This window comes from Tursiops truncatus, chromosome 17 (genome assembly GCF_011762595.2).
Source record: "Tursiops truncatus isolate mTurTru1 chromosome 17, mTurTru1.mat.Y, whole genome shotgun sequence".
NCBI lineage: Eukaryota > Metazoa > Chordata > Mammalia > Artiodactyla > Delphinidae > Tursiops > Tursiops truncatus.
The window spans coordinates 35,503,420-35,525,707 of record NC_047050.1 but is presented as its reverse complement, the minus strand read 5'-3'; the positions used below and the strand labels follow the sequence as shown (position 1 = coordinate 35,525,707).

At 37.7% G+C, this 22,288-nt stretch overlaps 1 protein-coding gene across 4 annotated transcripts in view; it reads left to right on the top strand.

Moving 5' to 3' along the window:
* RUNX1T1 (RUNX1 partner transcriptional co-repressor 1) overlaps positions 1–22,288 on the top strand; it is a 137,757-nt gene that overhangs the window by 89,842 nt on the left and 25,627 nt on the right. For all 4 annotated transcript variants that reach the window (XM_019925153.3, XM_073794586.1, XM_073794588.1 and 1 more), the window contains 4 exons: positions 958–1,139; positions 15,108–15,358; positions 19,658–19,743; positions 20,284–20,485. In XM_019925153.3, coding sequence (XP_019780712.1) covers positions 958–1,139; positions 15,108–15,358; positions 19,658–19,743; positions 20,284–20,485 — 721 coding nt within the window. The remainder of the gene's footprint in view (positions 1–957; positions 1,140–15,107; positions 15,359–19,657; positions 19,744–20,283; positions 20,486–22,288) is intronic.

Here is a 22,288-nt window from a genome sequence, read left to right as displayed (position 1 = left end):
ACTATACCCTCCCTTCCAAAAAAGTAAAAAATAAAAGACACAGAGGAGAAAAAGCAACAACACTCTGGATATATAATGTCAGAGTAAGTTTACTTTTCAGAGTAAAATTCTGTCTAATTAATGCTTTTCTGTGTGTGAAATTGTCTCCTTTCCTCTTACTACATTTGAGATTGCCAGAATCATCAACAAGCGTGTTTGTTCTCAGTCTTTTTCTAAGTGCTAGGCTTGGTGAGGAGTCGGTGATGGGTACACAGGATTTCTTCTGTTTAAATATATACCTTCCTTAGAATAAGTGTGGTACAAAGAAAGCAGATTACCTTTGTAAACTAGTAGTATATGCTGCTTTGTGCATGAATCCTAAATAGGATATCTGATCAGACTCAGGCCAATACTGGAATGCTGTGCAAATCTGATGATTATTAAAAACAATCTCTATGTTCATCTCTCTGTTTTTTCACGTGAAGTTAGTAGTTGACCAAAGATATTTCATAGGATTAGCCTTTTTCAACTGGGTAAGTAACTAGATACAAAACTGAATGTGTCAGGGAGCCTGTTTTGAGGTTAATTGAACCATGTATGTATTTAATGTACCCTCTGTCTTCCTTGTGGAAAACAAAAGTTGCTCATAGATGGAGCTGGAATCTAATATCCTGTAGAGCTTATGATGCTTGAGTATGAAGGGATCGTAAAATAAATAAGAGACACTCCCAGTGTTATTAAAGGGGCTGAAGGTGGGAGAGGTGAGATATCCCTCAGACATCTCACCCAACCCAGGCCCCGAGGGAGGCTAACACTGTAGCCAGTCCTGAGAGTTGTGCCTGAGAATTGCATGCATTCAGTGGCGTTGTGTTTAGCCAGGTTGTGGGGTCCGGTCCGCCAGTGTTTGAAAAGTGGAGTAGGTCCACTGGGTAAAAGGAGCCTTTGGGCTATCCTCTCATTCCCGTCATGCCCCTGCAGGCCAACTTGCCACTTCTGCAGCGTGAGCTCCTCCACTGCGCAAGGCTGGCCAAACAGAACCCTGCCCAGTACCTCGCCCAGCATGAACAGCTGCTTCTGGATGCCAGCACCACCTCACCTGTTGACTCCTCAGAGCTGCTTCTCGATGTGAACGAAAACGGGAAGAGGCGAACTCCAGACAGGTGAGAGGGAGGAGGACCCCAGACCTGCAGTATGAGGACATGTTTCATGTTATGTTTAAACTGCTGACCGACACCTCTTGCAAAATAATAATAAGCTAGAGTGGCCATCTAGGGAATCTTGCTCTGGCCTGGGGTGTTACAGGGTGATGAGTCTCTGGCCTGTGTCAATTAGCTTTTTGTGCAGGTTAATCTTTGCTACTTGTAATTTTTTTTTTTAAGTTTAATTGACCTACAACACTATGATAGTTCCAGATGTACAATCTAGTGACTTGATTTTTCTATACATTACAAATGGTCACCACCACTGCTTGCAATATTAAAGGAAAAGGTAAAGATGAATGATATTCAGATATGCCAAGTGCCACTGACGGTTGTTAGACACACAGTCAATACAGGCATACCTTGTTTTATTGCACTTTATTGTGCTTCACAAATACTGCTTTTCTTTCTTTCTTTCTTTTTCTTTTTTTTTTTGTTTTTAAACAAATCGAAGGTTTGTGGCACTCTGCATGGAATTACTCTATTGGCACCATTTTTCCAATAGCATTTGCTCATTTTGTGTCTCGGTGTAATTCTGTGAGAATTTGGTAATTCTCACAATATTTCAGACTTCTTCATTATTATATTTGTTATGGTAATCTGTGGTCAGTAATCTTTAATGTTATTGTAGTTGTTTTGGCATTTTTTACAAATAAAGTATTTTTTTAATTAAGGTATATACATTTTTTTTAAGACGTAGTGCTACTGCACACTTAAGAGACTACAGTCTAGTGTAAACATAACTTTTATATGCACAGGGAAACCAAAAAAAGTGGTGTGACTGGCTTTATTGTGATATTTGCTTTACTATGGTGGTCTGCAACTGAACATACATTATCTCCAAGGGTATCCCTGTATTAAAATTATCATTTACTATGTAATTCATCCCAACCACATATTTTACCCTTCAGTGTTAGGAAATTTGTTATTCTAAGTTTTCTCAAAACATGATGGTTTTGAAATCTGGCCTAAGCACAATGCAGTAGCTATTTAATTTGGGTTTTATATGAACTAAGAGAAAACTTCTGGGAAGCTAGATGGACTGAGTGAAGATAAGAGTTAAGTAATAGAACTTATAGATGACATTTTTGCTGAAAACTTTTATCAGTCAATATTCATTCTATCAGGTACTCTGCTCTAATAACTGAGAATTCTAAGAAATGTAAAATAAAACCCCTTCTCCATTAAACCTTACAAATTAGTTGTTGAATAAGGCATACACATGAAACTTCCAATGTACCTTACTAAAATAATTTTCCTGAATACCTCAGCCTCATATATAAATATTTTCTAGTCCAGGAATATAAAGTCTTATCAGCATCTTGCATAGTATTTGTAAAATATGGAGAATCTTAAAATGCAACTATATTCGGAAACTTGTTTGTCATATGCTTTGTTTCCTTTTTCTACTTATCCATTCACTCCTTCTGCATTTTATCAGGGAAGCGTAGACCAGCCTTTGAGAGGTTAACAACCTGGCACAGATTCCTAGGAGCTTATGATCCTTGGAGCTGCTCAGAGACATCTATCTGTGACCAACTTAGCTACCCTTAAATGTATAGTTGCTTTGCAAATCAGAATGTTATTAAAAGCCAGCCAGTTTACATACAGTTATTACATAATCCTCTGTTAAGCAGTTTTTATGCTACAATCTCTGGAATTTTTCTCCTCTTGACATAGGATCTCTTAATAGTTTAAAATGCCTAAAGCAAAAGATTAAACTTTAGTTTACTTCTGACGCACTGTAGACCCGCCTCCATACATGACCTACCAACAGTGCTACTTTCTTATTTTCACAAGTTGTATTTCCATAATCATATTTAAGCATTTAGTACTTAAGCTTTTAAAGGCACCTGCTTAATCCAGGTGTCTGAGTGGTGTGTCCACATGATACTACAAACCAAGAAGCAGCCCAAAGATAGATGATTCACATGTGTATTCCTGTCTGATCCTAACCATTTACCCTGCAGGGAATCAGTACTACCTGCTGGTATTGAGATGTTTCAGCTCCATTTTTCCAAGATAGTGTGGTAAAGGAAATTAAGGAGAGACTAGATGGGAAATTGGGAAGAAGAACATTTATTTGGGTGGAGGAGAGGATAACAGGGAAAGGTTTAGATAGCTGTGATAAATGTAAAGGTAATCCTATAGGCAAAATTGGAAATGGACACAATCTATTCTAGAAACTCTAACTGCTAAGTAACCGTAACAGGCAGAATGAAAACTTGCTTTATCCGCTTCTCTATATTCCCAGCACTTTCTCCACTGGTTCTTTCCCAGTGTTTTATATGTGAATATACTGTGACTTTAGACCTCCCTTGAACAGTGCTGAGGTAAGCCCTTGGCAATGTGCTAACATTGATATGGAAACTTCATATAAATTCCACAGAAAATCAGCATTTTTGTTTTGATGATCTGTAGCTGTGTGTGCATGCATGTTTGCATTCAGTCAGGTAGAACTTTCTTAAAAGAGCCTTCAGTGTTCTTCCTCTGGTTATCCATAGACAGTTGCTGGAGTCAGAATTCACACAGTTGCTCTTTGGGTGGAACATTCTTTTTCAAGTGGAACCCTGAAGTGTGCGTTATAATGGAAAGATGGCAAATGGATTTCCTTAGAGTTAGGAGGAAGGGTAATGAGAATATGTTGTGTAAATACATTTGTATCTTGTGGGAATTTGATCAGAGCCAAGAAAATATGGGCCTCTACTATTTCTTTGCATATATTTTCTTCATCTTGTTTGCATGTGCATTTTCCTCTTCTCTGGTTATTTATCTGTATATCCAGATCTACTATATGAAATTTTATAGAGTATGGAGCTGTGTGACAGCAGAGCTTTTTTTTGTTGTTTTACTGAATGTTTTGTTGGTGCATATGGTCTGACATGGATGAGCAGCCACGGTGAGATTTTGGAGTCTATTAAACTGGCTCATTAAAAAGATCAATCTGTTTCTGTAATAACACTGGGAACCATCAGTCACTAAAAGAGGGAAAAACTGACACCTGAGGAGAAAACACATTTTGATAATTTGTTCATGACATGTCACGAACAAAAGAGCGCTCTATATTTTGTTTACAACTTTCGGGCTTAAATTCTGTGATGATTGCTGATTTAATCTACTGAACAGTCCTCACGTATTTCAGGGATGGGTTTTGGCAAATGTAACTTCTCATCTTTAAATGTGATTGGCACTGGTTATATTTTTTCTTTTTTTAAGCATTACTTTTATTTACAGAGAAATAAATACTCTGGGGAAGTCTATGATTTTTTTTTTTTTCCTCTATGGAACAGTAAAATTTATTCTACTTCTTTTTAAAAATAGATCTAGGGTGAGTCCCTGAACAACTATACTAGATTTGTAGGTCTGTGGTAGAATAACTTAGAACCCAAATTAGAAAGAGACAATTTTCATTTAAAAATCGTGCTATTTTCTTCCTAAAATATTAGAGAAAGTTAATAGAAAGTTCTGATTTCTATTCTTTGTTCATATGTAAAAGTTTATTGTTTATCTTGCCATTTTGTGATGGGAAAAGCTGAGGAAGGGAATGCAAACCTTTTTTGGAGCTGATTAAATGAAGAGACCACTTTCAAACAGAGACTAGAAGTTGAGAATCCTCTTTAAAACTGCTCACCATGATGGTCATGAAAACACAGTTTCAAATGGAGTGAGGAGGGAAAGAACAGTTAGACAAAGGCTGCCTTTTTTTGAGAGTACAAAAATAGTTAAAAATTACTATGTTTAAAAGGATACATTTTTTTTTTTGTTAATTATCATTTGATGTCTTTTCTCACAGCTTTGATGTTGCAGCTTTTGTTATATTTGTCTTTAACATTGTGCTCTCACCTGTCATGCCTATTTTCTGACTCAGAATCTTCCTGGCTTAAATCAAATCGAATGATCATTGGTTTTGTATGGGTAACACTGTCTCCACTGCCTTCCTCCCCGTTTCAAGTGATTTATGTTAAATATTAATCCCCTTCATCTATCTATCTCTATATCTATATATTTATATATAATCATTTTAATGTAATTATGCTTTAAATTACTCTCAGTTTAACACATCTTGGTTTTTATTATGAAGGCCACATGGTTGCATTAATATGTATTTCCTCCACCCCCAATTATTAAACATTATTTTCTAAAAAGATTTTCTTGAGCTTTAGAAGTATGTAATTTGTTAGCTGGGAGCAATCTTATAGATTTATGAGGCCAATCCTTTATCTTAAGAAAACTAAGGATGAAAGAACTTGCTTAAAGTTACAGAGCTTCTTAGTGGAGAAATTTACCTACCTGAAATCTTCCAGTTGCACAAAATATGATTTAATGTGCAGAATGTAAACAAGGAAAGCTTAACTAAGAATTGTGTCTTTTTCCCTCCTTACTTTCCCTCATTTATTTTTCTCTGTAATTGCTTATGTGGGCAAATGCAACAGTATAATATTCTGAGGTTTTATAAATTTTTATACTGATAGAGGATTCACAGTAAGCCAGGTTTCCTGGCTTAATGAGTAAACTAGAAAACACTGAATGTTGGAGGGTCATAAGGCAATCATTTTGAAACCGTGTTGGTTGAATGTATAAGATTTGTTAGCAAAGCACACAGCAGCTGAACCTACTAAATCCATTTTTCCTTTTCTGCAAAATGAATGAGATTTCAATATTTTTGTCTTTCTAAAGAGAAAAGATAGATGCACTTTATAAGGAATTGTAGGAACTTCCCTAGCAGTCCAGTGGTTAAGACTCAGCACTTCCGATGCAGCAGGTGCGGGTTCAGTCCCCGATCGGGGAACTACAATCCCACATGTTGCACGGCACGGCCAAAAGAAAAAAGAAAAGAAAAGTTATAAGGAATGGTAGAATTAATTGACTATGCAAATAAGAATTAAATTTTTATTGTCTGCCGCATTCAGTTTTCTGTGAAAAAATATGAGGGGTTTATATTATATTCACACATTCTTGTTTTGTGTTGCATTTTTTAATGCATTCATCGGTTTCAAGAAGAGAGTAATCATCCCTGTAGAAATGATTTTTTTTCTTTTTTGTATTAGTCATGTCAATTGTGGAGGCTTCTAGTGAAATTGCATTAAGTTGCATTTACATGATGAGAAAGATTGTGTGGCTGTAGAGAACATTTTGATCTCCATACTCCAGCCTCAGCGTAAACTTGCTAGCCTTATTTTTGCTGCTGTCTTAGGGTCTGGCTCTGCTGAACATTGTTCATGCCTTAGCCTGTATTCTGACTGATGGTTTCTGTTCTTTGCCCCAGTTCTTGTATGTAATAATTCTATTCATACTTGGCAAGCTAACTCAAGACAGGTTCTACTATTTGAATGAAGGCTTCCCAATCATGAATATTATAATAATGGTTACTATTTACTGAGCACTTAAGATGTGCCAGGCCCATGCTAAATAATTTACATATGAACACACAGCACTTATTTCCTGACAGTCCTATTGCATAGGTTCAGGCTGGCTGGATAATATGTCTGAGGTCACATGGCTTGTAAGAGGCACTGATGGGATTCTAAACCCTAGGTTCTCTGACTTGAATGCCCGCACTCTTATAACTGTGTTTGTAATACCCCAGCCTCTGAACGCCTCAGCTTGAAAAATAAGTGCTTTGGTTAAGTTGTTGAATGCCAAATATGTGTTAGGCTCTTTATGTAGCGTCTCTCATATAGTCCTCTCAGTAGCTCTGAAATAATTGCCCCTATTCTGTGACTCATAGAGATTAAGCCTCCTCAGTTCATATGGCCAGCAAATAGCAGAGCCAAAATTTGAAGCCAACTCCATAGCCCCTGCTCTTTCAAATGTGGTGATCTTTTCTCCTTCTGATCTCCCATACCACTTTTTACTCTTTTTATGGTAGCTGCTGAGTTCAGGTCCTGCGTAGCAGTATGGAAGTCTTGTACCACTAATTAAACTGGGTTTATGGTAAAAATATTTCTTGCTAGCACACTTCCAAAAAGCATTTAAGTCTACTACTAAACCATAATCTTAGGGGAGGGTGTTGGGGATCATGTCTTGCTTACTTTTGTATGTCCAGTAAAGCTCAGGATAGTGCATGTTACACATACCGGCTATCTAAAACAAAACAAAGCAAAACACCACAAAACAACAACAACAAAACACTAGTTGAACAAATAAATAATCAAAATTAAACTTAATACAGTCATTTTTAGTAGTGTAGCAAATGGCCCTCTCCCCTAAGAGTTTTTTTGCTTTCTTGTTTACTTTCTTTCTGTCATTTTAAAAAGTGTTTCTCTGAAACACCTACAGCCATGAAAGCAGCCAGGAACAAAGTGCCATGATTGATTCACTAAAAAGAAAAAATTAGAGGGCTCCAGTTGAAATGTGTAGATGACAGATTAGAATAAGAAAGCATAGTTCCACAGGCTAGAAAGCCCAGAGATAAACCCACACACATGTGGTCACCTTATCTTTGACAAAGGAGGCAAGAATATACAATGGAGAAAAGACAGCCTCTTCAATAAGTGGTGCTGGGGAAACTGGACAGCTACATGTAAAAGAATGAAATTAGAACACTTCCTAACACCATACACAAAAATAAGCTCAAAATGGATTAAAGACCTAAATGTAAGGCCAGACACTATGCAACTCTTAGAGGAAAACATAGGCAGAACACTCTATGACATAAATCATAGCAAAATCCTTTTTGACTCACCTCCTAGAGAAATGGAAATAAAAACAAAAATAAACAAATGGGGCGTAATGAAACTTAAAAGCTTTTGCACAGCAAAGGAAACCATAAACAAAACGAAAAGACAACCCTCAGAATATGAGAAGGTATTTGCAAATGAAGCAACTGACCAAAGATTAATCTCCAAAATTTACAAGCAGCCCATGAGCTCAATATCCAAAAAACAAACAATCCAAAAATGGGCCCAACAATAGAACTACGTATGACCCAGCAATCCCACTACTGGGCATATACCCTGAGAAAACCATAATTCAGAAAGAGACATGTACCACAATGTTCATTGCAGCACTATTTACAATAGCCAGGACATGGAAGCAACCTAAGTGTCCATCGACAGATGAATGGATAAAGAAGATGTGGTACATATATACAATGGAATATTACGTAGCCATAAAAAGAAATGAAATTGATTTATTTGTAGTGAGGTGGATGGACCTAGAGTCTGTCATACAGAGTGAAGTATGTCACAAAGAGGAAAACAAATACCGAATGCTAACACATACATATGGAATCTTAAAAAAAAAACGGTTATGAAGAACCTAGGGGCAGGACAGGAATAAAGACGCAGATGTAGAGAATGGACTTGAAGACACAGAGAGGGGGAAGGGTAAGCTGGGACGAAGTGAGAGAGTGGCATGGACTTATATATATTACCAAACGTAAAATAGATAGTGGGAAGCAGGCGCATAGCACAGGGGGATCAGCTCGGTGCTTTGTGACCACACAGAGGGATGGTATAGGGACGGTGGGAGGGAGACACAAGAAGGAGGTGATATGGGGATATATGTATACATAAATCTGATTCACTTTGTTATAAAGCAGAAACTAACACACCATTGTAAAGCAATTATACTCCAATAAAGATGTTAAAAAAAATCTACAAACAATGAATACTGGAGAGGGTGTGGAAAAAAGAGAACCCTCCTACACTGTTGGTGGGAATGTAAATTGATACAGCCACTATGGAGAACAGTCTGGAGGTTCCTTAAAAAAACAGGAATAGAATTACCATATGACCCAGCAATCCCACTGCTGGGCATATACACTGAGAAAACCATAATTCAAAAAGATACATGTACCGCAATGTTCATTGCAGCACTATTTACAATAACAAGGACATGGAAGCAACCTAATTGTCCATCAACAGGTGAATGGATAAAGAAGATGTGGCACATACATACAATGGAATAGTACTCAGACATAAAGAGGAACAAAATTGAGTTATTTGTAGTGAGGTGGATGGACCTAGAGTCTGTCATACAGAGTGAAGTAAGTCAGAAAGAGAAAAACAAATACCGTATGCTAACGCATATATATGGAATCTAGAAAAATGGTACTGATGAACTTAGTGGCAGGGCAGGAATAAATACGCAGATGTAGAGAATGGACTTGAGGACAAGGGGAAGAAGAGGCTGGGATGTAGTAAGAGAGTAACATTGACATACATACACTACCAAATGTAAAACAGATAGCTAGTGGAAAGCTGCTGCATAGCACAGGGAGATCAGCTCGGTGCTTTGTGACCACCTAGAGGGGTGGGATAAGAACAGTGGGAGGGAGGCTCAAGGGGGGGGGGGATATGGGGATATATATATATGCATATAGCTGATTTACTTTGTTGTACAGCAGACACTAACACAACATTGTAAAGCAATTATACTCCGATAAAGATGTATTAAAAAAAAAAAAAAAACAATGTGGTTCCAGACAGCAGGAGCAGTAGCAACTGAATACTTCAGCAGTGGTCAGAAATTAGTGAAGACAAGGGGACAGCCGCTCCCAGTCAGTCTGACTGATCAGCAGATGGAGAGCTCCAGGGACATGTGCCTGAAGGTTCCCACCTTCTCTTTGGGGGAGGGAAGGCTCTGGGAACCCACATATTGTAATCCTTAAGGGCCCAGGTATCTTGTTTTTGTCTGGAGGGACCAACATCTACCTGCATCTATCTTTTTTACTCCAGAAGGTGTTAGCCCGCCTCTTAGGAAGTTATCTCCTAGGTTGTGGTTTAACAATAGAGAGATGGAGGCACTTCTTTCCATGTGGCCCAGTAGTGTTGGTCCTGTATCACTCAGTGCTTTGTTTTTCACCATCTGAACATCCCACTTCCTGCAGGGTGATACTTCTGCAAACATAGAAATCACTGCAGGTTGTCCATGAAGAATCAGGTTTGATTTTCTTTTTAAGGAAGCAGGGGAATTTGTAATGTATTTTGTTTGAAGAGACCTTTTACTGAGTTGTGTTTTGAAAATATGATGCCCTAAATGACCACTCCCCCGCCCTTTAATTCAGTGTCTAGTCTTTCTGTGGAAGCCTTAACAAACTGCATGTGTTAGAAAAGGGAAGGAAGCTTTGTTTAAGATTAAGTTATTAATGTCTTTGGGCTTTACTTGAACAGAACTGTCACCTCCTGAGATTTAGATATATGCTTCTTTCTAAAATAAAAAGTAAAAAATTGTTTGTTTTTTTTAAAGACTCAGCCAGTATCTCAGCCCTGGTTCTGGCTGAGATGCCTGCAGAGTAAGACAAGGGCATGATAAGGCCAAGATAATGTGTCTTGAGGTAGGGCAGAAGGACCTATGCCAGAGAAGCTTATGAGACCATCAGCAGGACTTTTTTTTGGAGAAGAAAGTTATAGAGTGACTTCCAAGTTTCTATTTTGGTGGCTAAGTAAAAGGTGGCATCATTGACTGGTGAAGGAAGTACCAGAGAAAGACAAGGTCAGTTTAGACATGTGCCGTTTGAAATACGTGTGGTCAGTTGGAGAAGTCAGCACCTAAGGCATGTATTTATTTGTAACAGGACTAATATCAGAATTTTTAAGTTTCTTCCTTGCCATTCTCAGGTTTATTATGCTATACCAATTTGCCTTTCCCTAGAACAATCTTTTAGTGCTGTTTTCCGCACTTAAAAAGCATTTGAATCTAGAAAAAAACTTATGTCTGTTCCTGTCATGTAAGAAATTGATTGGTCCTTTTATTCTAGTTATTGCCACGATCTTAATAATTTCTTTCTTCATTCTTCCCCATTTTCATGTTACTAAGGAATTGTCAGTGCATACTAGCCTATTATGACATTTAAAATATTTTATATAGAGGAAAGTTTTTTTTAAAGTTTGTTTTCTTTCTCAAGTAAGTCAGTTTACAGCCTCTGTTTTGAGGAGCTGAGAACAGCCTGAAGTGGGGTAAGGTGTAAATTAGGTTGTCTCTTAAGTGTGTGTTTTTTTTTTTTTTTTTTTTTTTCTTAAACACTGTATTGTTTCCTATCAGTTTCATTTTACTGGGCAGGAAACTGAAGCCAGGTTATCTCAGGGTCACATAGCTGAGTCCTGAGCAGTCTTCTACTCTTAGGACATCAGACCCTGAGAGAGAAGTGATTGGGATCTAATTGTTGAAGTAGTTAGGTTATATTGAGGAACATTTCTCCTGGAAGGGAGATAGAATATAAAAAACAAACCAAAAAATGCCTTCTAGAAACCCATGAGACATGACAGACTTCCCACTAGAATTTGAGTTATTTTGAGAGTATGCTGGTATGGAACAATGAAAAGTATTTGTTAGTTTTGCCTAATACATTGTGAGAAGGTAAGAAACATTCAGATTTGGAATTTGCCCCCAAGCAAATGAGGTTTTAGATAGTTTTAGGCATTTCTAAGAAGCAGACAAACAAATAGCAATTAAGTTGTTTTGGTTAGCTTTCTGGACATACATCCTTTGAATAGGGTTGGCTTTATAGGTAGACTTGAGTGGTTGGAGGAAGCACAGGGAGACTTCTCATAACTATTTATGTGGGCCGTTTGAATGCTTTGCTGCTGAAATATACCTACCTCTGTGAGGTGATGAGCTTTATTGTTTCAATAGCTGCAAGAGTGATAAGACCCAGAATAGGGACTGTCACTGCAAGGACATGATAGAAATGAGAGGACAGACTCAGGAGCTAGCCCTGCTTCTTAGGACATTACTGTCCTTGCTTTAGGGGGGAAAAAAGCTTCAATACAGGCTCGTTGAAGTAATAGCACTGATCAGAGGGTTGATCTGACAGCAAAGATAAATAACATATCTAACTACTTTGAAAATAGTAAGAATTCTTCCAGTGTTGAATGTTCTTGTTATCTTTGAACAAGGAGACACAAAACCAGTAAGTTGAGTTGGTTTGACACAATTGGATCAAAGATGTTTTGATATTTAGAAATGTTTTGATGTTTATATATTTAGGCTGCTATAAGGTATTTAGAGAATATTTTTTTATTTTTGCACAAAAAAAGTCACACTCCACTTATAATTATTATAAAATATTGGCTATATCCCCTGTGCTGTACAAATGACATTTAGAAATAAATATAGAATAACTGAATTGCAGAGTTTTCAAACTAGAAGGGACCTCAGAAATTATCCTAGTCCAGTGGTTTTCAAACTTGATTTTAGCAGCTTTTTCCTTCAGAAATGAAACCTTAGGTGGAACCTCAACTTTTAAAATAGATAAGAATGATAAGTGGGTTCCTCTGGCCCTTTAAATCTTGATTGTTTGGGGTAAAAGCTCTTTATTGCCTGCAGAATCCCTAAGCACCTCAAGTGGCACAGTTTGAAAACCACTGATCTAGTCCAACCCTTTCATTTTACAGATGAGCAAACTGAGGTCCAGAGAGGTTAAGTGACTTGCCCAAGGTCACACAGCTAGTCGTGGAAGAGCCAGGACTAAATCTCAGGTCTCTTGATTCCCAGTCCAGTGCTCTTTCCACTACACCACACTGCCAGTAAGGTAGGTGCTGTGTTGACATTATATTCATAGCTACTAATAGTCTTCAGTATTTTCCAACTGATTTATGCTGGAAATGTTTATGCATTGAATGTTGAAGTGTATTATTCAGAAATGTGTAGGATATGGAAATACAGATTAGAATCACATAAATATCCTCTTCGAAGATATATATCTAGAATGTTTCCATTCACTTTTAAAAATTATTTTGAAGCAGTGCATTGTAACGTTTGAGACATTTTAGTCTGGTCAGTGATCAATATGTACGGAGTCAGAATATTTTACTGTAGATACTTTGACAGGAGCAGCGTTGAGACTTCTGTTTGACACTCCCATGGGGACCATGCCCTGCTGGCATTTCCAGTGTTGGACAGTCACCTGGCTCCAGAACATCTTTCACCAGCATGTATTGGGCATATATTCATTTCCCATTGAACTCTGCAGTTTCCCTCAGTTCTTAGTGTGCCTGTACTTTCTATCTCTAACTTCTCTGTCCTTTATAATCTGATGTGTGCAAATTATCACTGGGGTTCTACCCTAAAGGGACATAAAGGGCGATTCATTGTAGAATCCTCTAGCCCCTAAATGATCTCTGTTGTCAAGTCAGTTTCCATTCACATCCCTCCAGTTTTATCAGACAAAGACTATCCCTGGGCACTAGGAAAGTGGGAAAAGTGTCTAAAGTATCTAAACCTAACCAACCTAAAATCAAAAAAAGGTGTGCAGATGTAAATTCCCTGGCAGTCCAGTGGTTAGGCACTGCCATGGCCTGTGTTCAGTCCCTGGTTGGGGAGCTAATATCCCACAAGCCACACGGCAAGGCCAGAAAAAAGGCACTCAGAAATCTGTAGCTACTGTGATTTGGTAGAATTCTTATGGGGAAATTTCCCAGGGAAAATAGATGCTGCCACTGGTCTAAGGATAGAGAGCTGGTCTTGTGAGGAGAGCCAGCTACTAGGTAAAAAATTAGTTGGGGAGCTGTGCTTGCAGTCAAAGTGGAGGTGATGCATTCCTATCTTACAGACTACACTGAGTTCGTCTCTTAGAGATACGTTCAGTCAGAAAATATTTCTTTAACCCTACTTCTGTTTGAGAATCTAGGAGCAGTTAACAGGTCTCATCTATAGAATGTGTTCCTTCTGAAAGACAAGTACAGTTTTGTGTATCACATGATGAAATGCAGTCAGGGTGTGCCTGCCCTGCCCTAAGATCTCATGACTTCAGACAGGTCACTTGTGCTCTCTGGGCATGTGTTTCCTCTACTTTAAAAGAAAGGGGTTTGCCCCAATCTTTCTTCTAATCCCAGCTAGATCTGTATGACTGCTGATTGATTATCTTGGTAGCCCAAGGTAATGTCAGTCCCAGACATTACATTGTTTTATTGCATTAATTAAGTTAATGAATTCAGTTTGATCAGTGCTTTCTAATAGAACTTTCTGACATCATGGAAATGATCTGTATCCGTGCTGTCCAGTACCATAGCCACTAGCCACAGGTGGCGATTACACTTGCAATATGGCTATTGCTACTGAAGAACTGGATTTTAAACTTTATTTAATGTTAATTCACTTTTTAAAATAAATTTATTTATTTATTCGTTTAAGTTTTGGCTGCATTGGGTCTTCGTTGCTGTGTGCGGGCTTTCTCTAGTTGAGGCGAGCGGGGTTTACTCTTCGTTGCGGTGTGTGGGCTTCTCATTGCAGTGGCTTCTCTTGTTGAGGAGCGTGGGCTCTAGGTGCGCGGGCTTCAGTAGTTGTGGCACGCGGGCTCAGTAGTTGTGGCTCGCGGGCTCTAGAGCACAGGCTCAGTATCTGTGGCGCACGGGCTTAGTTGCTCCGCGGCATGTGGGATCTTCCCGGACCAGGGCTCGAACCTGTGTCCCGTGCATTGGCAGGCGGATTCTTAACCACTGCGCCACCAGGGAATCCCTGTTAATTCACTTTTAATTTAAGCAGCCACATGTGGCTACTGTATTGAACAACACAGCTCATAGATGTCCTCTGACATGGAAGTCAGACATAGCTTGGATCGGTGCAATAGGTATACCTGAAGAATTCACCAAAAGAGTGACGCTGTCGTACCTTGATGAATCTTCACCAAATACAGTTGATCCAAGGGTAATTTGTTAGAAATCAAGTGTTTGCTTTTGAGTGAAAATGTTATCTGCAGAGTGGAGATCAGGCTTCCTCTTATTTGTGACCGAACCACATGAACTTCAACTGAAAGATGTTTGCTAATTTGATGAGAAGTGGAACATTTTCTCCTGTGCAGTCATGTGATCATTTAGGCCTCAGCATGGGTTTTAGTGAATTCCCACAGGTCTAGGAAGCTGAGTTTAGAAAGTTTCTGGCCAGTAAAAGAATATTCTGTTTATATTACAAGTTCAAATGTGAGTGTCCAAACTATGCTGGTTTCTGAGTACATTATGAAACAAACTCTTTTTCTTCCTCCCTCAGAACCAAAGAAAATGGCTTTGACAGAGAGCCTTTGCACTCAGAACATCCAAGCAAGCGACCATGCACTATTAGCCCAGGCCAGCGGTACAGTCCAAATAATGGCTTATCCTACCAGCCCAATGGCCTGCCTCACCCCACCCCTCCTCCACCTCAGCATTACCGTTTGGATGATATGGCCATTGCCCACCACTACAGGGACTCCTATCGACACCCCAGCCACAGGGACCTCAGGGACAGAAACAGACCTATGGGTAAGACTGAAGGATCTCTTCACTTCTTTGGGGACTGTATGCTTCAAGACTTGCATCATTACTTCTCAGCTAAACTTGAGGCTTGATATCTGTGATGGGGTAAAAATTCCCTTTCTTTATGTAGTGTCTCCTTTATGAGAAAACTTTGTTGGTACTACTGTGTCCTTTAACAGCTGTGCTTTCTCTCTCTTAATTACTCACGTTCTTTGGGACAGCAGGTTATTATTTGGGGAGGGGGGGCATCTAAATACAACCTCCTGAACTGTATTAACAAACGCAAAACAAGTTTTTAATATGAGGGATTTCGTATGTAGTTAGTCTGCCACAAGTATTTTTAAAAAATCAGTTTATTTCATTCTATCTTTTATTTCAGATAGTCTCAAAGTTCATTTGGAGTTTTCCAGTCTCTGTGATAGTCTGTATTTGAAAAATACAATATGGTATTATTATGTCTGTGGTTTAAGTCAACAGATGTTCTTTGAGGAATGATTTAGTACTTTTTTTTGTTTTCCAACTTAGAAGTGTCAGTGATTCAATTTAGTGTTGACAATTTAGTGTCAAAGATCAGAATACCAAAGAAGGGAATGAGTTTGGGTAAATACGTGTTCTGTTTGCCTGTGTTCATTCCTTCTTTGCATAAAACTGTTGGAAGTGAAGCATTTAGGAGACACTGTCTTCTAAAGAACAGGTGGTCACCATGAAAAATGAGAAGGAAGACAAATAGGTAAGTTTTGATACATGATCAGTGTTTGAGGTGATAGCATTAGAGCACTGTTCCTGTTCCTGGGGCTTCTTGAATTCTTGATTTTTCGTGAGTCAATCTAGTGATAAACTGAGAGTAATAGTCAGCCCTCTCTCTAGTCTTTTTCTGTCCCCTGAATCCATGCTGTCCAGCAGCAGGACTGCCTTTACCTCTTAGCTGGTTGCTGGCAAACTTCCCTGACATGGGACGGTTTGGTGGGCAAGATACTGGAAGCAGCACAGGACGAAGTCCAAGTAGAAAAGCAGAACACAGAGCTGAAGGCTCAGAACTTGGGAAGCACGGCCAGTTCCCTGCCTGAGTAGTAGGACAACGGTTTTTTTAGCCACAGGCAGAGAGCGTGTGGTGAGCAGAGGTTTATGTTAGACTTCTAACTAGGTTAGTAGGACATAGGGGCTTCCATATGTAGGGTCTTTTGCTTGAAAACACAACCCTCCAAATGTTTAGAAAGCAGAAAGGGAGAGTCAGGTTGAGGGGAGGGACGATGGAGGCCCTGGATGTGAGATAGTAAAATAGTAGTTTCACTTCCCCACAACATCATTTCTACATTTATATAGTGTGTCAGACAAATGGCTAAGCATATAATTTGTTCTTTCTTAATAACCAATCTGTCTAATGTTCTCTCAGGTACCATTTCGAAGAGCTCTCAAAAATGGTTATGTTATTTCTCAGTCTGGACTGATATTTTGACCCTGAAATCAAATGCGATAACAGCTCCCTTCAAAGCAAAAGCCTCGCCATTTATTTATGACTAATGCCCTCAAACCATGATTGCTTATTTTCAAATAGAAGTGGAGTTACCAGGTCATTGTAAGACCAACTCAAGATACCCCACTTTGTAAGTGCCAGGAAATGGCCTATTTCTTAGGCAGCAGATTCTATTTTATGAAATATTAGTTCCAGTACACTACAGAGTAATCAACAAGGAACTAATTATGCTTATATTCAATGATTATGTTTTCATCTAGTAATATAAAATATTCCTTTATGGGTTATATCTGTACCCACTGGTTTTATGTGATTTTTTTTATCAGACCATGTTCCTTACCTTTTAATTATATTAGCTTATAAAACTAATAGTGGTAGTCTTTATAAATATACTCAACTACTTAACTGTCCCTGAAGTCTGGCCTAGTTTATTATGTGTTAAAGTAAAGTAAAACCTTGACGTATGAGTAACAAATCATGGTGTTACATCAGGCCGCCATTTTGAGAATATAAAAATGGTCATAAATGTATACTTAGTCTGGTACGATTTATAAATGTCTATTATATGTAGAGACATATTTGCCGAGACGTGTACTCACTAGAATCTTTTAATAAAATAATTTTACAGGCAGCATTAGTTTATAAATAAACTTAGATTTTCAGCCTAGTTAGGAATTGGGTAAGACTCAACATTAGTGTCAGATTGCCCACAAATGAAAATGTGTTTTAATGAGTCTGAACTGCTTTCCCCTAGTACATCCCTCTGGTATTATGGATATAAATAAAAATTGTGTGGTGATGAATATTTAAGTATCTGAAATAGAAAAATTAATAAATGTAAAAATTTGAGTTGTTTTATTTTTTCTTTTTAAAGATTTGGCTGTATCCAACAAATGACCTTCAGAGCTCAAAAGCAGCAAACATATGAGACCTGTATTTTTTCACCAAGTACTTGGGCTCAAACATGTTTCTAATGTACTTATTATTTTTCTATTGTTGTTAAGTGAGATGATGCTTAGCACTGTTCCACAAATGCTGTTATCCCATTAGCCACAGACATCCTATTGCTCGTTAATATTATTCCCGGTGGTAGAGCTCATATCACCATTGATTTAATCTGCTGAAGTTTTGAAACTTTTAAGACTTCTGAAGTTCTTGGTCTTTATATAGGCCAATATAGTAAGAAGCCTCCATCATGAATCTTAACACCGCATTTATATCTTTATCACTCTCCAGTTGTTTTCTGTGATGACTCATTTCAATGGTAGTGCTTTTTCCCTAAAACACAGGCAAAAAATAAGTCAATAAAAATAACATATTTGCAAACATTTCAACTTGAAATTGTCACAACAGAGAAATAACTAAATATTACTCTTCTCCAATGTCTTTTCTATTATGCAAATTATTAAAGCTTATTTGCAATTTTACTTTTTTACCAATAGGTGGCATTGACAATTTTAGCTTTAAAAATGTATTTCAGAATATATTCTAATTGGAGAGGAATGGTGCAGTGTTTTATATTTAGCTTTTAATTTAGTCTGAGAAAGCTGACATGTATGTGCTCACTTCCATCAGCTATAAATTAAATTGTATTTTCATGGTTGGCTGAAAAAAGTCATGTGACTCATTATCTTTATTTCCCTAAATCAGCTAAAAGGGGATTTCTAACCACTCAGATTTCACAAAAAGTGGAATGCAGTGTCTCATAACTTTTATTGTCATTTAACTCCTACATAACTCCCTCAGAAAAAGAGCCGAGGTGTCTATAGAAGCCTAAACCATGTCAAACTTAATTTGCTATTCAGAGTAACAGTGAGAACTGGCAACTAAAATAAATAGTTTTAATTGTTTAAAATGGAAAATCTTGCCATAGCCTAGTGCCTTTCCTTGATAGTAGAACATGAGGTGTTTTACACAATTTGTCAGAAGAGCCACACGTTTCTAGGTATCTCTGATTAGACCCTTTCTTTCACCCTGTCCCTTTAGGAAGACACATTAATTTTTTATTTTGATAAGCATCCTGGCTAATTGCTCATGTTCGTTACTATTGTTCTCACTTGGTAAGTGTTTCCTTATTACCTTTTCATGGTAGCATCTTAACTGTGATGCTAAAGAGCATTAATATTTATGTTGTGGACTACAAATTAGGATTTTTAGTTTCTTAGCTTGGATTTATGGTATTTGTCCAAAATTATATCTGGTATGTTGATTTTGTTTTCATAGAGGATGTCCAATTTATTTTTATTTTTTACTTTTTGATAAATTGAATGAGTATATTTTGCTTTTATGTTATGCAAGCCCTCTCTTCATGGCCTAATTTTATCATGAAGGTGTATGTAATAGGATTGTGTTCATTTATACTATGCTGAAATGTGGAATAGTTTTACCATGCTTGTTTTAGAAAAGCATATCCCTATTCATGTAAAACAATTTATGCTATCTTCGTTTTTAATTCAGGAAAGCCACACTTTGAAACCACTTAATGTATACTTGTGGTTTCTTGTATTTATTAAGATTCAGGATATATTTATATTTTCACTTAGGGAACATTATATGGATAACTGGCTCAGGGCTTGGTATCTCTTCATGTGTAAAAGAAATGGTTCTGACCAGATGACCTCTAAAATTCCTTCTAGTTTTCTAACATTTTATCATTCTATGAGAGACCCATGAGGTAATTCTGAATCTGAATATGACTCATGCCTCCGTTCAAAAATCGAATATATTTTCACATCCTTTAGTTTGCCCACATAGTCTTTGCTAAGTGCCTATGCACATATGGATTATGTCCTTAATGTTTTAGGGTGATTCAACCTTCTTTATATTTATAGGGTTGCATGGCACACGTCAAGAAGAAATGATTGATCACAGACTGACAGACAGAGAATGGGCAGAGGAATGGAAACATCTTGACCATGTAAGATGTTGGTAATCATTTCAAAAAATGTTTTGAAAACAGCTGGAGTGAGGTGACATGATAAAAGTGTGGGGATGCTTTGAAGGTATTTTCTGCCATCCTTGAAAAAGTAATAAATGAGAATGTTTAAAGTAGAATATAGGATTTGATTTCTAAATTGATATCAAGGCCACTTATATAAGAGAAGTGTTTAGATCATGGAAAGGATTCCCTAAAGCCAGATCAGTGGGCTGCTGTTTTATTTGTAGAGAGTTATTTATTTTATCCAGTAATGGGATTAGTATTTGGAAAGATGGGTTTACTTCAGCTGAAATATCCCTGTCATGCCTCCCACATTTTATTCTCATTCCTATTGAGTTAACTCATCTATTGGATCTCTGTGTCAAATCTAACCTTTGAAAATATTAGACGGAAGGCTTCAGAATAAAATGGCATTCTTCATTGTCCTAAAATAGTTTGTTTCATTACCCACCAAAGTCTATGAGTTGTGGTGATTGATAATATATCCTTCCTTTCTCCCCCTGCCCATTTCTTCCATAGCTGTTAAACTGCATAATGGACATGGTAGAAAAAACAAGGCGATCTCTCACTGTACTAAGGCGATGTCAGGAAGCGGACCGGGAGGAATTGAATTACTGGATCCGGCGGTACAGCGATGCTGAGGACTTAAAAAAGGGCGGCAGCGGTAGCAGCAGCCACTCCAGGCAGCAGAGTCCTGTCAATCCAGACCCAGTGGCGTTAGGTATCTTTTCTTCAGATGGACATATTGAACAGATACTTCTTATGCTATTAATGCCGATTTTATTTTTAGCTCGTCTTTTCAAAAATAAAGGCTATACAGGGAATTGTAGAACAATAAACACTTTATATCCTCAAATATGTCTTGTCTGTTAGGCAGATTGGCATAGAAAGAGGCAGTTACAAAAATTAAACTCCTTTTCTAGGTTAATGTTTTGGGCTTATGACAAAGCTTCAAAGCTGGACCAGAATTTCACATGAATCACTAAAATGCGTGCTCCTTCATAAAATAGCTCTTTGGACCCTGTCTCCAACCTGCAAAGACAAAATCTCTGGGAGTGGGCTTGGAGCGTCTAGCAAGCTCTCCGGGGAATTCTGCTGCACCCTAGTGTTGGAGAGTAATTTATCTCAAAACTCTTCCAGGAAGAGACCTAAGGGCTCTATAGTTTGCCCACTGCCACTTGAAAATTAGTGATATAGATTTAGCTCTTCCATGACCTTAACTTAGATGGCTTAACTGTGATTTTATTAATTCTAGTAACTTACAGGACTATTAATATAGCAGTGCTTTAGAAATTGAATGTGTACATGTGGCCGTATTTAGTATTGAGATTTGGGAATTGTTGGGGTTATAAATAGAATGTAATCCCAAGTACATGGAAAGAAAATTTGAACCTGAAATAATTTTTGAGAGGCCTGTGGACTTTTTCCTAAATTAATAATAAGCTACTGTCATTTACGTTGCTGGCCACTACTTGTATATACAGTCTGAGTCAACTTAATGGAGATGGATTTGTGTTGACCCCTGTTCTCTCATCTCATTTTTCTTATGTGTTTAGCCCCACACCTGCTACCTAGCTTAGGTTAGGGTACAGTCCATGCTGTAAAAACAAAACTAATTACCTGTGTGCAGATTAAGCTCGTGACTTTGGCCTCATTATCATCCATGACTGATTATCAAATACTTAAAACTTGAAGTATATTATCTGGCTATTGATCACATTATTTTTTTTATTAAAATGATTCCTAGTCATTAAAGTTTCCTTTGCACTTAGGTTCGTCAATTCCTGCTAATCCCTGAATGCTGAATGTCTATTACCATAATAAGTATTAAATAAAGGAAGATTCCAGGTCATTTAATTTACCCAACAAACATTATTCTAAAGGATATTTTAAAGAGAAAAGTGTTGTTAGCTTATGTTAAGGCAAGCAGTGAAAATAGGTTTAAGTTTAATTTGAACCAAATTAAACCAAACTGTTTAGAATAGAATAAGCATCTTGCTTTTTACTTCTGTATTGTGAACCAAAATTGGCTAATAATAATAATAATAAAGAGAATATTTGTAATCATCCAATCTAGGCAAAAATTGAGGGCCTTAAATTAAACAAAACTTTGGGAGTAAAAATATCCATTTTAGCTGGCTCTATTTAACAAATGCATCGAGTCAGTGCTTATTTGTTGAACCTGGCTTACTGTGTGTCAGGCATCATGCTAGGCACTGTAATAAAGGAAAAATATTCTTAATTCCTTCCTTTGAGGAACTTTTAAGCTAGTGGAAGAGATAGGCAAGGAGATAGCTAGTGGTCATACCAGCAGGCCGCTCAATTCAGTCCTCTGCACTGACAGGATTAATATTATCTGCTGTCTATTGTAAAAGAAAAAATTCAGAAATGGATAGGATTTCAGACCTATGTGAGTTATATTCAGCACACTGAACATAGGACCGTTATCATGTAATCATCTATAGTCACGCATTCTAGTGATACAAGTGTTCATCGTTCTCCAGGAAGCTAGGTTTAGTTTCCC